Raw genomic sequence first — 16,922 nt, forward strand, 5'->3', positions numbered from 1 at the left:
CTGAGGATCAGAACAAGAAAGGAAGGTGATTTTGAACACTGTGAGGTGGCAGACAGGCTGGTCTGTTTCAGAAATTGATGGTCTCCTGCCACACAACCATGTCTAGGGTTCACAAAGAACGGTCTAGGAAAGAGTTCATATTCAGTGAGGGACAAAATTTGGTACAAACAACATGACATTGTGTATCCATCCTGCCTTGTATCATATGTTGGTGCAGGTTGTGTAATGATGTCAGAAACGTTTTCTTGTCACACTTTGGAACAATGAGTATTATTGGTGACCATGTCCATCTCTTTATAGCAAGTGAATCCATTTTCTAATAGCTTCTGCTAGCAAGATAATGTTCCATATCAAAAATCTAGATCAATGACCATGACAAAGGGATTACTGTACTCATATGACCTCCAGCCAAACACGATCAGGGCACCTTTGCAATGTGACGGAACAGGAGACTTGCAATACGGATGTGTGTAGTCGACAAATCAGAGGCAACATTGTGATGCTATCAAGACCAAAATCTCTGAGGAATGTTTCCAGCACCTTGTTGAATCTTTGGTTCAATTAAGACAGTCAATAGGGTTCCAACCTGGGTACTTTTAAACAGTTTCTGTTCATGGACTCAGCCTTATTCATTTCCACTTAATCATGCCTTTTTTTTTTAAAATAAATGTGTTTAATGTGATCATTGAAGCAAAATACATTAAAAAAAAAAAACACAACCACAAAGTAAGCCATACTAAAATTACTTTATTACAGCTGATTTCTGTTCAATATCCCTCTGCCCACACAATAGTAAATACAATACAAACAATATAGTAAATTTGATCCTATTTTTTTAAATTCTGCTCAATATTTGTACACAATTTAAATCCACTTTTTGTACTTTACCATATCTTATGTAGTATCTTCATAATCTCTCTGACATTCAATAACAAGTTCCACCATCTATACATTTTATTATAGGTTATAAGTTGTAGTGGTAATGTGGCAAACAATACTGACATCTTCAAAGAAATGCAATATCTTTTTCAGAATTTGCCTGTCACCCCATCATCTTTTCAAGCCTTTTTACTTTGGCCACTACACCAGAACCTTGTTGTTTTGTTTCATACATTACATGTGGTCAGCCCAATGATAGGTTACAACCATGGAGATGAAACAAATGCAGTGGTATCTGGGCTTGGCAACTAAGGTATGGCACAGTGTTGGACCATAAAAAGGATCGCTATTTTCTGTCGCTGATTCTCATTCAGTATCCTACATGCTTTCAGTCAGTAGGAGAAATATCTGAAAGTTAAAGTCAAACAAATAAAACAAAACAAAATCTAATCCAGGCTGGTGGAGAAGTCTTTCGACTGATAACAAAATCCAGGTTCCCTCACACAAAACTATGACACAAAAGTGAACAAAATGTGTCCGCATAAACAAAGTTGGCATCTATGTGAGGTCTGATCGACCTAACATTCAAACTCTTGGCCGTGGCCTATGAATATAGTAACAATCCAATAAAGATAAATACATTCTCATCTTCTTTACAACATGAATAACTCAAAAGAAAAAAAATGATGACTACAACCTGTTTTGTTACAGTAGCTGGAACTAATCAGTTGGCATAACAGAAAAAAAAAAGTTTCGGGTTCAAACCATATGTAACTTGATACAATGCATACTTTCTAGGCAGAATATATACATAATGAAAGTTAAAATCCCACCTAGAAAGAAAAATATCCCAGCATTTTTGTGTGTCCTCAAATATGATAGGAATAGAGCAACAAACAACATTCAGAAAGAGCCAGCCAGAAAGGGCGGCTCTGAATCAGAGTGGAATGGAGACAAATGGTCGAATGTGTGCAGCGACAGAGAACTAACTCCGCAGTGGTAATACTCAGAGATGGTGACTAAACGAGTGGTATTTAAAGATGATAGTAAAGGCAATTTGTCAGTGTACACAAACCAAGCGTAACATTGAGATATGTCCACACAACTTAACACCTAAACTCTGAGCGTGAAAGGTTTACACATGTCACTGTAGTCTGTCAGTTTTTAGAAATCATTTTCTTAAAATGTGGGTTTACATTTAAAATTCCTGTAATTTAAAAAAAAAAAAAAAAAAAAAAAAAAAAAAAAAAAACCCATACACACGCATACACACACATAAATTCCAGCTTTGTGAGGAGGAGCAGTCACTTTTGCCAACTCCAGAGAATTATCTTTAAAGTGTTTTATATTCTCAGTGTCAAAATGCCAAGTCTCACTTGAATGGAGAGGCTGTTAAAAGGTAAAATGGGAACATACTTCTCCAGCGATAGTTCATTAACTACAAACTGAAGAGAGAGAAAGAATGCAGACATGAATATAATTCAGAGGAGGAAAGGAAGTGTTTTTGCCACATGTATTTCGCACTTGGCTTGTGTTTTTTTTTTTTTTTTTTAAACTGTGCACTGACTAAGTTTTACATGCTACAACGTCAAAATGCAAGCATGTGCTCAATTCAGTCACCCAAGTTTTGGGGTTCAATGACTTGGTGTAACATTATTAACTTAGCACCTTTTAAATTATTAGTGTTGCTTACTTGGGCCCAGTGTTTTCATATTTAGTTGTGCCAAGCCTGCTGTTATGGTCATGACAATTAACTCTAACTTCCTGCCTGCCATAATAAACTCTCCAGTTTACTCGCTTCAGTTCATAGAAACTCTAGCCAAAACATACGCGCACACACACAAAAAAAAAAGCACCATCCTCACATATTCTCTTCACTCTGAATTTAACATAAACACAACTGAGAGCAACAACAGCCATAGCTTCACTGACTGGCAATCTCCTTAGTTACAATTGTATTGGGTGTAGTTGTACTCTGTACTTGGGAAATTGCTCTAAAGAAAAAAAGAAAATGGATCACAGCACATCTAAGTCTGCCTCCTAAACTTAACAATATGCGTACCAATGATCACTCACCAGGTGTTTTGCGAAAAGAAGTCAACTATTAAATCTCACACACATTTAGTTGTATAAAGTGCTTTGAACAAGGCAGCAGTTTTAAAAGGCACTAATAAAAATAAACAGATGTCTATTAGGATTCTTTATGAAGGCCAATAAGTCACAATTCCTTCTGAGAACATGTACAGTGACATTCTCTGTAACGCAAGGGTTTCCCCCTCAAGTACCATGTGAAGGCATGAGAACTGGTTGCAGATATGCACCAGCAATGTTCTGTTTCTCGACATACATAGGACTTAAACTGTACTGAATATGAGAATCTGAGGAAAATGTCTGAAAACCTGCTAAAATAGGCTAAACAAAAGAAGCTAACACTGATAAGAAATGGAAGAAGGAAATTTAAACTATAAAGATCTGAGACTAATTTCAGTTATCATAGGTTAAAAAGGCACTGTAGGATAGTTGTAGCATGTGTGAAACAGTTAAGACTAGATTATTTGGCTCTGAATCTGTAATGTTTCGTTTTGGTAGAGGAAAGAAAACTAACTAAGATAAGAGGAATCGAAGTCATCATGACGACCATTACAGCAGGCTGGCATCACAAGCATCTTCACTCACTCTGCTGCGTTCGTAACCACCATCAAACAATTGCCCAGTGTATTACTGAATACGAATGGGGAGAGTGAAGAAGGGAGGTCCTGAATAAAATCAGTTCTGTGATTGTTTGATACATTTAAAAAAAAGGACAAAATTAACACATGTCAAAGGCTTTTAACAGTGTTTCATGTGCAAAATGAGAGCAATGGCTGTGAGTAGCACAAACTTATGTTTTTTTTGTTTCTTTATTTTATTCTTTTAAATCCTCCTTAGGAGAGAACTGTAACTAAACACAAATGAAAGTAACATATTGACACTCAAACTGCTTATGCAACATAAATTTTAAGGATCTGTATGTGTGCCGATAAACTGCCGTGAGGGCGGGCTGTGCTTTTTCCAGCCCTTTTGACCTGAGCAACATTTATTTCATCACACATCCACATCTGTACATGGGAGAAATGGTAAATGGTGGGGTAGTGTCTGAGAAAGACGGAGCAATAGAGCTCTGCCTTGATGTGTTTTTAGATTCCCCGCACTTGGATTCTTGATTCCATGGCTGATGAGGGATCTATGTGTAGGAGAGGTGGGACCCGTTAGATATTTGAGAGGTCACACTGGTGCTCCTGCTCATTCCCTGCTCACTGTGCCCTCCCGAGGGTGTCCTTCCCATCCCCTGGGGGCTGTTCTGAATACCACTAGTGCGTGCGCCCAGAACTCCAGCTGATGGGTGGCCCCATGGCGTCGAATCCCCTCCTCCCTGTATGCCCTGTCCCCAGCCATGTTGCATAGATGCCCCTCCTGGACTGGAGTGATATCGATGGTAACTGCCTTGGTGACTGAACCCTGCACCTGAGCTGCTGCTGCCCCAGTGTGCACCTTGAGAGCTTCCAGATGGGTGCTGCTGCTGATGTTGACACCAACTTACTTGAGCCCCGGGAAAGTTATTGCCCATGGCCTCTGGAGAGATGTTTGATAGCACCATGTTGCTAAAGCCTAGGCGCATACTCTCAGAGTCAAAAGCCTCAACTTCTCTGGCTTGGCGTTCCAGCACGCTCTGGATTCGCGCTGAGCATTCATTCTGCAAGGACTGCATTTCTTCCTCAATCTATAGCAGAAAAGGAGGGAAAAAAATGAAATTCATATTAAACTGTTCGCAATATTGTTATGGCTTACAAACATGGCAACTAAAGTAATGTTCAGGACTCTTAAAATCCCAGGACGCTCTCTACTATGCCATAGTTTCCCCCCTTTTTTAACCTGCTTAAAGGTAAATAGTAAACATGTACACAGTGGACATTATTGCTTTCCCTTTCTCTCATTTTAATCATGTTGCAGCTCGTATGGCAGGACGAATTAACTCTTTATCATTATAACGATGAGAAGGCCACTGACCTCATGTAAATCCCATCAGCACTTCACCCACATTGCATGTAAAACAAACTGGATTAACTGAAGGTAGGAGCATTTTGCCCCTTTACATCCAAACTCTGAGACTCAATAGCTTAAGAAAATATAAATGTAAATCTTAACATGAACATAATTTATGGCGGAGAACCTTTGTTTCCAGCAGGGCCCTTCGGAGTGACACCCTCTGCTCCAGATCTTTCTTTTCACGCTCATGCTGGGCATCTGTCTGCATCTTGATCTTGCTCTGGTAGGCGTTGAGAAGCTCCAGCTCTTGCTGTAGCTGCATTCGTAGGGCTTGGTACTGAGCCTCCTGAGTCTCATCCAGACGAAGCTAAGACCAGCGAGAAGATCACATTCAGGGTCCAAGCAGTAAAACATATACTCAACTATTACTGATGTGGCCATATCCATTACAGGTAAGAGACTAACAGTCTTACAGTTTTACCAGACTCACCGCCTGAGTAGAAAGCATTTCATTGATAGAGTGGTCATACTGCTCGGCCAAAATGGCAAGTTTGCGGTGCTGCTCTTGCTTCAGCCGTTTAAGGACAGCTTTGTGCTCCGACTTTGGTGTCGTCTCCAGCAGATGGTTCCTCAGTGCTTTATACTGCCTAGTTTGGATCTTGCAAGTGTCCTGGAACTGCTTCTTGATCTGTAGCTCTTTGGACTAGATTGTAGAGAAAGGAGTAAATACTATATGCACTATACTTCCCAACTATTATCTACAGATAATAGCTAGCATGCTTAGAAGTGAGGAAGTACAACCAGAAAACAAAGCATTACATTAAAGTAATTCTGGGTTACGGTCTATTCAGTTTGTTGCTGTTTTTTTTCATTAAAACAGTAAAATATCAAGAGGTATAAAGCTGGGCACTCCTAATTCTGAGGCTGACATTTTATTCCTAAATCTGTGCATCTTTTTTTCCAGCTAGTCCTGACCCAAGCATGATGAAGTATAATTCAAATAGTGCCTAGACAAGCACTTTTACTAAAATCAGCGTCTGAATATTTAATATACACCCATGTTCAGAAACTTCTCCTGACCTTGAGACTTTTGGGTTGCTGGCGAACCTCCATAGCATGTTTGCGTCTAAGTTCTCTCTCCCTTCGCTTGTTGTACTCCTGCTGATTGGTAAGCTCCGTCTGGTGCTGTAGTCGGGTCAGCTCAGCCCTCGTCTTTTGGATGTTGTTTAGCTGGCGGAACTCCAACTCTTGCATGGACTCGTGGTGCCGGAGAAGCATAGCATGTTCCAAGTCCTTCTGGGTTTGACGCTTACTTAGCTCCTAATGATGTCCAAATGGAGATAAATAACATTTACAAGATAAGATTACTTCCAGAACAACAGACCATTTTTAGTTTGTGGATTACTTAATATTTGTAACATACTGTTCAACAGTATAGTGGTAGAGAAAGGTACAGACCTCTCGCAATAGATCCTTTTCGATTCTGTGGCGAGTAGTCAAAATCCTCCTTTTGAACCTGCGGCACTCTAGCTCCAGATACTGCCTCTGTCTGCGCTGTAAATTGGCCTCTTCTTCTGCTTGATAGTTTTGGAAGTTCTCCTTCTGTTTGGACAACCACTCCTGCTTTTCTTTCTTGGGAGTTGACTGGTTTTCATTCAATTCCTAAAGTAATAACAGACTGAAGGTCACTACCAGCACTTAATTTATACTGATTAATGTTTACTAACTGCTAGTTTAAAAAGAAAAAAGAAATCTGTATGTATTTCTGTGTCTGTAACACCAATCTGCCTGCCTCTTTAAGTTGCTCCTTGCGAAGTTTGTATTCCCGTTTCTGGTTTTCAAGAAAGCTGTTGAGCTCTTTTTTCTGTTGACTCTGGATGTGTTGCTGGAACTTCTTTTCATCATTGCTAAAGGTTTTTGCCTGATAAAGAAACAAATATAATCAGTTTTTTCTATGCACAATAACAGTGAGTGAATGATAACACTGACAACACACTTAATGAACACTTAGAAGCTGAAAGCATACATCTTTCTCCATTGACGCTTGGTGTTTCTTGATCAGTTTCTCCATCTCTTGGGCGAAGCTATTCCTCTGATTCTCCAGTTCCTTGTCCAGACGGAGTCTGTTCTCGTCCATTTCAGTCTTCAGCTTGTTTTCCAGAGCCATCAGCTGTTTTTGATGCTGTCGCCTCATGCGCTTGTAGCCTAATATCTGCTCTCTTAACTCAGAATCTTGCTCATGCTCCTTAATCTGGCGAGTGAGCTAGCAAACACAAGACAAAATACTTATCTTTAGACATGAAGTTTATAAGGCACACAAGTATTGTGAATAGATTTAATTGCAAGCTTGTTCAAAACACTTCTGATGATTACATGAAAAAATATATTGCTTGCCTTAAGGTAAACGCTTCTAATAATCACGAGGACACTGGGTGAAAATATTTTTGCCTTTTTACAATCACAGAAACACCCAGCAGGTATATGCATGGTTATCTGAGATATTAAACAGTTCGTTAGCAATGATGTACAAATGAAATGACAGCATCATTACCACTGAAGCTGTGCGTATTGTGGCAAAGTGTTCACGGTTTCTTCTTGGCCGTGGCGTGTGTGGAGGAGGGGACTGCTGCTCAGTTGGCTGGTTGTGAGTCTGTAAATCTTGGTTACACGTCTCTTCTCCCTAAAAGGTGCACAACAATACAGACATTGCAGGCTATTTAGAACCAATCTAAACAAGACTCCAGTGAGAATAATACTAATAACACTTTACTCAATGAAAAGTGAAAGAAAGATGTCTTACTTGTTTGACATGTATGACAGAGCTGTTGGACATTACTGTATGGTCCCCTTCGATGTCTGCCTCACTTTTGTCATCGCCTGCATCTGTTAAACTATTAACAGAGCTGCTCTGCGAACTGGCACTGATTGACATACTGGGGATGGATTGGTTGCTCCCTACACTGTTCACTGTACCGGTCCTACTCACACTTGGTTCTGGCTCCTAAAAGTAAAAGAAAGTAGAAAGTAACAAGATTACAACACATCTTGTGTCAGAGGACACAATACTATGAAAGGCAGAGAGGCAAGCAAGGAGGGGTTAACACAATTTCAAACAGACCTCCTCTTCATCTTGTGTTGTTGGGCCATTGTGGACTTCCTGAAACAAGATCTTCTTCATCTTGCGATACTGCAGATTGTCTAGCTCCCGTACTGCATCCTTTGTCCGGCTTATCAAGTCTATTAAAACCGATTCAGGTCGCTCACGCTGGACAAATGCATGCTGGACGAGCAACAGAAAAGCCATTTTGCGTTAAATTCATGAATTTGTCTATAAGGATTCATCACAATAACAAATCGGTCACAATCATTTTTGGTTGAATACCTTTAGAAGCTCCTCAGAGTTTGGCCTATCCTGGGGTAATTTCTGAAGGCAAGAATCTACAAAGTTTCGGAAATAATCCGTCCTACAGTTGGGAGATCATATATGAACAAAGTTTAGAATGTAGAAGAACAACATAAATAATAAATAGACATTATTCAATTTGAAAAACAAAATATGGATCCAATTCTAAACTCACCATTCACTCGACTGCAGTGTGGGGCTGTCATTCTGTGCTATATGGTATAAGGCACTCATTGCATTCATGTTAAAGAGTGGCGGCTTCCTCTCAGCTATGAACCAAGAAACAGGTTACATTAAGAAATGCATACAAGGAAAGTGAGGATGAAAGAAGAAAAAGCCACATCAGTAATTGAATGAACCTAATGGTGTGAGAAACACTGCTGCTGACTGTGAGCAGTTAACTGAAGTATAAAAGCAGATGTGTGAATTCTAACAATGCAACAGCAAAGGAGCTAGGACATACCTAATTCAATGCAGGTTATACCCATAGACCAAATATCCACCTTTCCATCATATTCACCTTCATCCATGGCTAAAATTACTTCTGGGGCCATCCTGAAAAAAATAACAAAAAACAAAGAAGGCATCACATTCACAATGCTAACTTCATATTCCAGTGGAAGGCAGGGATGTGAAGCTGCAAATGGGCACCTGACAGCTGTCGCTACGTGACGGATCTGAATCTCAACAAGTAAAAATTGAGTTGGCCTCAACTCTGTTCAGGCAATGCACTTTATCCATGACGCTGTGAAAATGTCGCTGGCCATGATTGGTCACTGGTAACTTGGCTGCTCGCAGTGTGAAAGTAGCAATAACATTAGTCTGGCAGCATTTCTTTCCATATTTAGTGAAAAGAATGGGGATTTAGAAGGTTTTTTCACATATAGATGTTAATTATGTTTAATATGTGACAATGTTCTTGTAAACAGATTGCCCATCTGTTAAGAAGGAGACAGGGTATATACAGACATATATAGATAAATTATTATAGTAAGATGTTTTGAATTTTACCAATATGGAGTCCCAACGAAGGAGTTCGCAGGACAGGCGATGGAAGCAGAGCCAAAATCTGCTAGTTTTACCTGCCCTGGCTCTGTCAGCAAGATGTTTCCTGCCTTGATATCTCTGTCAAACACATGAGAGGAAATGGTTATAGCAAGACGTAGAAGACACAGTGCATGAGGGCTAAAGCAATCTGTGCACAGCATGCTCCTAAAAAAAACTTGAAACACTCACCGGTGAATCATAGTTTGGGAGTGAAGATAAGCCAAACCTTGAAGAGCACCATGTGTAATTGCAGCTATTTCAACTTCCTGCAGAGGTTTCTTGTGAACTGAAGAAGATGTATAATAAGTGATGTAAATCAAGAAAAAAGGTGATGGGGATAAAAATGGCAAATACAGGAATGTAATTTCTTCCAAGGTTTTCCACTCACCTTCTAACAAATCGGAAGCAGAGCCAAGGCAATACTCCATTACCAGCTGTAAGGAAATCAGAAGTGCTTTGTGTGAATTTATATTTGGCCCTTAAATAATTAATAAATATTAGTCTTACATCAAGATCATCATCATTAACACAATGTTGTAGAACCTCACCCATGCAGTGTGCTCTCGTAGGTAGCATCCTTTGTACTCTATGGTGTTTGGGTGTTGTATTCGTTGCAGGAATTTCACTTCTTTGATTATGTCTTGCCATTTCTGGGACAACAGTAAAACAACAAAAGGACTGTTACAGCAAGAACAAGTTTATTCATGAATAAACAGTTTATTAACCTAATATAGAACATTTGAGGTCATCATACCTCACTGGATTGCTTCCCACTATATGACATCTTCTTGATGGCCACCACATCATTTGTCTGCACGTCCCGTGCCTGAATAAAAAACACATTACATAAAACTGATTGTCAAGATTTTTGTGATTTAAGCTACGGCGAGATAAATAAGGCAATAAAGGTCCTACTTCCATATAGCTTAATTAACTTTGCATTATGAAACTGTAAAGATTAAATTATATCTATGTGCTTTGAATCAACATTAAAAAGCCCCATTGTGATATCATGATACCTGAGCTAATCGGTATTAAGTCACATGCACAACAGCTACAAGCAGACATGTTGGGGCAACATTATGGTAATCAGTTCTCTCTAAGCTGACTAACATAAGCAAAGTTTAGGCGTAATATCTGTATTAAAACCTTCTAAATCCATTACACGCATCTAATTGATTTGTGGGTATGTCTGTATGCATGTGTTGTTAAATACTCACAAAATATACAGCACCAAAGCTGCCATGTCCAATTTCATGAAGATCCGTAAAGAGCTTTTCTGGGTCCTCCTTGAAGAAGAGTTCAGCAATTTCGGGGTCTTTGAGGTTCCCCGCCCGACTGTTATTGGGCATAATTAGGGGTTGGGGGCAATGCCGCTGCCGCCAGGAACTATCTGGGTCTGCGACAGCGACGTGAAAGCCCCCACTGATGACTCATCTGCAGGACAGTGGTTTCATATGTGTTCAGAACTGAAAGTACAAGAAAAAAAAACAAGAGTAAACACACTAGCAGAGATGTACACATGCATTGCTATTCTAAATTAGAAAGCTACAGCAACACTGTATGGACTGTGAAGCACAGCACACTACAAGAAAAGGAAAGCTGGATGTTATGAAGTAAGATTCACTTAAATGCTGAATTACTAATAATACTTCTTAACACTGATTATATCATATTAGAAGGCTATATAAGTGAGAAAGCTCTTAGTTGTTCGGATGAGCAACAGACATGCCTAATAATGTGGGCATGAGAAGGCTAAACAAAGCATGAACTTAACCATGATGTCAGAAATCCTGAGGTAGCAAGAGATAAGTCTCCTGTTTCCATAGTAACCACAGCAATGAAATCAGGCCAACAAAACTGGCCTCACACCTTCAGTGACTGGTGTGTACACAAAAAGATGTGAGGAGGATACAAAGACGTGCCTGAGAGCTGCCCATCTCCAGCCTGAACGTGGAAGAGAAATTGAGCACCTTCACAGTGTTAATGACTGAAGGAAAACTCAGTATTCCAGTGACGGGATGACTGGTTAAACCTGCAGGTACATGGAAAACATTCTCAAACGCAGCAAACAGCGTACATGCATCTTCCTAAAAGTGATCAAAGGGTTTGTTCAGCAAAAAAAAAAAGTTTATTCAAAGGTTATATTTATTAGTTTATTAAAAGTATTGTTTGAAACCACTTATTCAAAGTGGTGTCATACCACAGTAACGGCTTAGTTTTCCTTTGCCCTGACTTTGGAATATCCACAACAGAAACACTCATTAGAATTAAAATAAATTACTTGTTTGTGATTCACACCATGTGGGAAAATGACATCTGAAAAGCAGCGTGCCTTTTCATAAGTGGTGTCTTACTGGAAGCAGTCAAGTGTGCCGCCTTCTCGTGAATGTAAACAAATTAAACAAACAAAACAAACAAACAAACAAACAAACAAACAAACAAATAGATCAAAATAACCAAAAAATAATCACAGTAGCGTGTGTGGATTAACATAATATATCAAAAGCTCAATATAATTTCACTGGGGTTATGGGGGTTAACATGGTTAGCTCTTCATTGTCAGCAAAGCCAATACCAAAATTATGAAAAAAAACCCCAACAACAGTCATTTTGTTAGTTCGTTTTTTTCAGTACATCACAATAACTGCTCCATCGTGTAGTAACACATTCACCTTATACGCAATAGATACCCGGTTTGAGACTGAGTGGAGACACTAAACTTAGTTTAAGGAGTCACAAGCTAGTATAAGCCTAGTGCCAAGCAAAGATAAATGGAGAGGTTGTGTCAGGAAGGGAATGTAGTGTAAAATCTGTGCCAAAACAAACATACTGATCCATCTGCTGTGGCGACCCTTAGGAAATAATGGAGCAGCCAAAAGTCACTGGCAGAGTATGTATTGACTCTTCTGGAAGTGATGGGGGCAAAAACGCCTACAAGTGTTCCAGTCTATCTTTACATGATGAAGGAGGAGGAGGAGGATGCCCATGAGCCCAGGAAAAACTACACATGGAAGATGGCTACGACTATAGCGGCCACTATAGCGCAGGCTCTACTCATTGATATAAAAGGCAGTATGAGTAGCGTGTGGAACTACTTTGTGTTATTATCCTGAAATACACTAACCTTTTCTTTTTGGAGACACCTGGCACTGCCATTGTGAAATCACTCATGCACCTAAATGTTTGCAGTGGCTAACTATCAATAAAATGTTAACATTTTAAATGTTTTAAACCACCATGACAGTGATTTAAAATGACTTTTGTGCGATTAAAGGTATTTTATGTCCAAGTACATCAAATTGGGTATTGAGACTCGTGCAATTCTACTGATATTGATATCAACTACTAAATTTCAGGTTATCATGATGTCTCTGCCTTTTAAAAATACAGAAATTAATAAAAGATTATTACTAAGCCCGCAACACCACGCTCAATACGTTAATTTCCATTATTACTTTGAAACAGCTTCACTAATACTAATGTAGACTGTAAAAGATCACCGAGAAAAGTTTACTGAGTCCATTCGGCTCAGATGATCAGTTGCAAACAGATGCAAGGCTGACGCTAGAGTCACAAGACTTCTTTCCCAGCCTGGGAGAAACAGCCCCCAGTTCCAAGCAGACATCTTTTGTCTCACAACAACACTGAACAACTCACTATACTACACAGTTGTAGCCACAGCTCTGAAATAAAGCCCCATTACCATGTGGGACTGTGGCTCTTTATTGCCATTGTTCTTCACTACATTGTTTCTCATGAATGAGCTTTGTTGTCATATCTCATGATAGCATTTTCAACTTGTGAACATGTGAGCACAAAAGAGAATGATGATAACTGATACTTTCATTAAACAAAAGAAGAAAACAACAAACACAAACAACAAGATCAACAACAATATAAATACCCTGGTGTTCCAACTTGCACAAATGCATGCACAAGAATGCAGCAGGACAGGACAACAGAACTGGAGGGCTGGAATTCTCAATGTATGCCCTCACTGCGCTGCATTTCTCAGCATTTCCTGTTCGTGCAGCTATAGGGAGGTAGGAATGGGCCTTGCTGAGCATTTTCACTAGTGATTATCTGTCTATCTTGGTATTGCAGCAATGGCACGCCTTCTTAAGTGCGCCGCAATTTAATAAAGTAAAACATTTTTTCTTTCCATGTCCTAGAAGTAACTTAAAAAAATACAGGTAGTTTTCATTACTTTGAAGAATCCATTAAACAAATGTAAGCGTAATGGAGGTCATTTAAGACACCTCCGTTTGGCACGCCAACCTATGGCACAACATAGCACAGGGTTTACGTCTGTTTCACCCAAAAACAAACAGAAACGGCACTGTAACATTGTAGCCAGTGTATCTTTATGCCTTCAAGTATATTAAGTTAGTTGGTAACTAGGCACCAGTTACCCAAGAGGAATGGGGGCGATAGATCTGAAAACCTTTAAAATATCCAACGTTTGCCCAAACTAAGATTGGTGAGGCAAACAGCAGCGCAGCATTACCTGCTGCGTTTTTACCTGTCTCCTCCTCCTAGAGTTTCAAAACAACCGGAATTTCACAGATTATTTGGTTGGGATTCATTAAAAGTTAACACTTTCCCACAGCGGTTTTAAGCGTCGTGTTAAAAAAAAAAAAAAATCACATCAAAAAGACGGAAATATAAAAAGACAGCAGCTTGGGAGTGTGATGTCATCTACACACACCAAACTTAACGTTAGCCAAGTTACGTGTCATATGGCGAAACAGCCCAAGCATAATTGGCGTCGTGTTTACGACGTGAACAGCTGAACATAAACATGGATAATGTGGAATTAAGCGACCTGTAAGAACTCGCTTATCAGAAAAAGCTAAATTAGCTGGCTAACGTTTGTTATGTTTGCTAAGTTAGCTTAGCCAGTTAGCTGAAACTCACCCTCTTTTGACAGGCCAGGCTTCAGCGCTGTGGAGAATGTCGCTAATTCAAAACAGTTTGGGATTTGAAAAGTATCCCCTCAGTTTCATCGCCAGTGAGGCAACTTCGTGCGCCAAATCCTTGTGGTTCTTCACGCTGTCAGTCGATTATAACGCGCACATTTGTGAATTGTTACAGGTTAAAATCCCCACCCTTCAAGTAACTGGGGTGCCAGAGATCCCACTCCCAGACAGGTCCAAAGATGGCTGCCGAGCGATCCGCTGCCGCCTCCCTTCGTGGAAATGCGTCGGGGGGAATGTGAGGGAAGTTCAAACACCTCCAGAACCGCATTAAACAAGCCGCGATAATGTCCGCCTTATCGTTGGGGGAAAAAAACCTCGGGATTTAACCTCTCACACTGGCAGACTAACCGCAGCCGTTTAGACGTGTGTATGTGCCAGGCTGTCTGTGCTCCTCAGTGCAAACAGCAGTTCCGCCCTGCCTGTTGAATTTGCTGTAAACTCTCCCTGACCCATGTACATCCAGAGGCGGAGACACTGGAACATCATTAAAGAACACTGGACCTGCGATCACGTTCATATTTTTATCGAAGTTACTTTTAATAATTTCACTTTTGACATTTCTGGCATAAGATGTGAGTAGGGGGGGGGGACTTTATAAATGTAATATGTATTTTAAATGAAAGGACTTGGTTATCGATGATGAGGAAATACAAGAACATTATAGAACTGAGACAGACTGTTAGAGAGCCCAAAGGTGGATAGTAGCTGTATTTCACAGTTGTACTGTATATTCATGAGGCAGTAAAACATCTTTGGCTTATTACACATTTGCCTAACAAGGGAACGCTGTTTCGATTCCGTGAGGAGACACAACTCTCTTGGGAGTTGCGTCAGGAAGGGCATCCGGCGTTAAACTCCGGCAACTCAAATATGCAAAGCAGCTACCCGCTGTGGCGACCCCTTGTGAGTAAGGGAAGCATTGTATGCAGTTTACTGTATATTAAATTTATCTATTTGTTCATCCATTCAGAAGTGGAATACTTCTTTCCTAATAGGGGCACCATTGTTAACTGTCTGTAAGCAACAACTCATTGCTCCACATCACCTTTTGTTGCTTTTGTTTTGTTTTCTTAAATAATAAGAACATGAAAACTAACAGAAAAATACAATAAATGAATGGATACACAAAGCCACCCAGGGGGAATGTTAACACAGACATGTAAGATAGGTTGTAGCAGTTTATCTATCACAAACGCAAGTTAACAGAAAACAAGTGATCTCAAGGTAATTTCGGTAGATTGTACAATGCAACAGAGGGTATGTATCTAACAGCAATCACATAATCACACTGTGGCCATGAGCAGCCACATGACTACAGTGGGGAGGAAAAACTCCCTTTTAACAGGAAGAGACATTTGGCAGAACCAAGCTCAAGGAGGAGCAGCCACATGCTACAACTGGAGTTAATGACATGCATTTGACATGTAAATGTATTGGGTGTGACAAGAAGGAAATAGAGAAGGAATGCTCATTGTATCATAGGAAATCCCCTGCAAGCCTGAGGCTATAGCACAATAGCTAAGGGACATGATCCAGCCCAGCTTTCTTAAAAAGGAAAGATTCATATGCTCATTTCTAATCCTTGCCACTCCATCCTGCTCACTCTCGTTAAAAATCTTAATATCTTCAGCTCTGCCACTTCCAGCTTGGCCTCCTGTCTTTTTGTTAGTCCCACTCTCTCCAGACCATACATCATAGCAGATCTCAATACCATCTTGTAAACTTTCCCTCTTTTGCTGCCATCCTTCTGTCACAAATCACCCCTGACACTGCCTGCACTCACTTTTTCACCACTCTTTGTGGACCATCTGTTGCTTTTGGTGGTTGATCCCAGATAATTAAATTTATCCACCTTCATAACATCTATTTCTTGCACTTTCACTGTTACACCCGTCTCCCCCTCATTCCTCATTCCACATGTACTCTGTCTTGCTTCTACTTTTCACTCCACTTCTCTTCAGAGTAGAGCTGGGCGATATGAGATTTTTTCATATCACGATATGTTTTTTTCATTTCAGGCGATAACGATATCTATCACGATATAAGCCAAATAACTATATTTGTAAGATTTAAATGTGCCGTTGCTCACAAGTAAAATGTGAAATAATCAGCAGCTTGTTTTTATTTAAATATTTATTTCCCATAATAAGTTCAACAGGGTAGATGTACTTAAGGAACATGAGACTTTTTCAGATAAATAAAGGCAAATATTGCAAACTACACAAAAGGCAGCCGCTAAAGCGTTTAAGTTTCAAAATAGAACAAACGAAACAGACTACTAAATTGTCAATTCCACTTAGAAATAAAGTATTAATTCTAAAAATAAATCTTAGTTTGTTTTACAGAAGAACAGACAAAACTGACTAACTTTTGTCAATATCAAATAAACTGAGAACTAAAAGGAAATTCTCAATCTCTCCTTGTTGTATAGCTTAGCTTTTCAAACAGTTTTAACAGTTACTTTAGTCTGACAAAAGCCGAATGACGCATTAGCGCTTCCAGTCAGAGACTGAGGCTACGTCCACACGTACACGGGTATTTTTGAAAACGGAGATTTTCCGTTTTCGTTTTAAAAAATAATCCCG

General features: G+C 39.7%; 1 protein-coding gene across 2 annotated transcripts; it reads right to left on the reverse strand.

Annotated features, from left to right (window-relative positions):
• Window positions 1-2,005: 2,005 nt before the first annotated feature.
• Window positions 2,006-14,771, reverse strand: taok1a (TAO kinase 1a). 2 transcript variants are annotated; one of them, XM_085379522.1, is made up of 21 exons: window positions 14,276-14,771; window positions 11,281-11,390; window positions 10,576-10,824; window positions 10,110-10,181; window positions 9,904-10,005; window positions 9,744-9,789; window positions 9,545-9,641; window positions 9,320-9,433; window positions 8,772-8,863; window positions 8,484-8,577; window positions 8,288-8,369; window positions 8,024-8,185; window positions 7,706-7,906; window positions 7,457-7,585; window positions 6,932-7,168; window positions 6,698-6,826; window positions 6,364-6,567; window positions 5,986-6,225; window positions 5,396-5,608; window positions 5,090-5,272; window positions 2,006-4,639 (listed from the first exon to the last, which is right to left on the reverse strand). In XM_085379522.1, the coding sequence occupies exons 3-21, from the start codon at window positions 10,705-10,707 to the stop codon at window positions 4,103-4,105; spliced, it is 3,066 nt and encodes a 1,021-aa protein (XP_085235648.1). In that variant the 5' UTR covers window positions 10,708-10,824; window positions 11,281-11,390; window positions 14,276-14,771; the 3' UTR covers window positions 2,006-4,102. The 2 variants fall into 2 exon arrangements, with proteins under 2 accessions (XP_085235648.1, XP_085235647.1); XM_085379521.1 differs by lacking the exon at window positions 11,281-11,390 and having other exon boundaries at window positions 14,276-14,770.
• Between the last annotated feature and the right edge of the window lie 2,151 nt (window positions 14,772-16,922).

Source organism: Rhamphochromis longiceps, linkage group LG14 (genome assembly GCF_057381845.1).
Source record: "Rhamphochromis longiceps isolate RC_006_pf linkage group LG14, R_longiceps_female_GT1.1, whole genome shotgun sequence".
NCBI lineage: Eukaryota > Metazoa > Chordata > Actinopteri > Cichliformes > Cichlidae > Rhamphochromis > Rhamphochromis longiceps.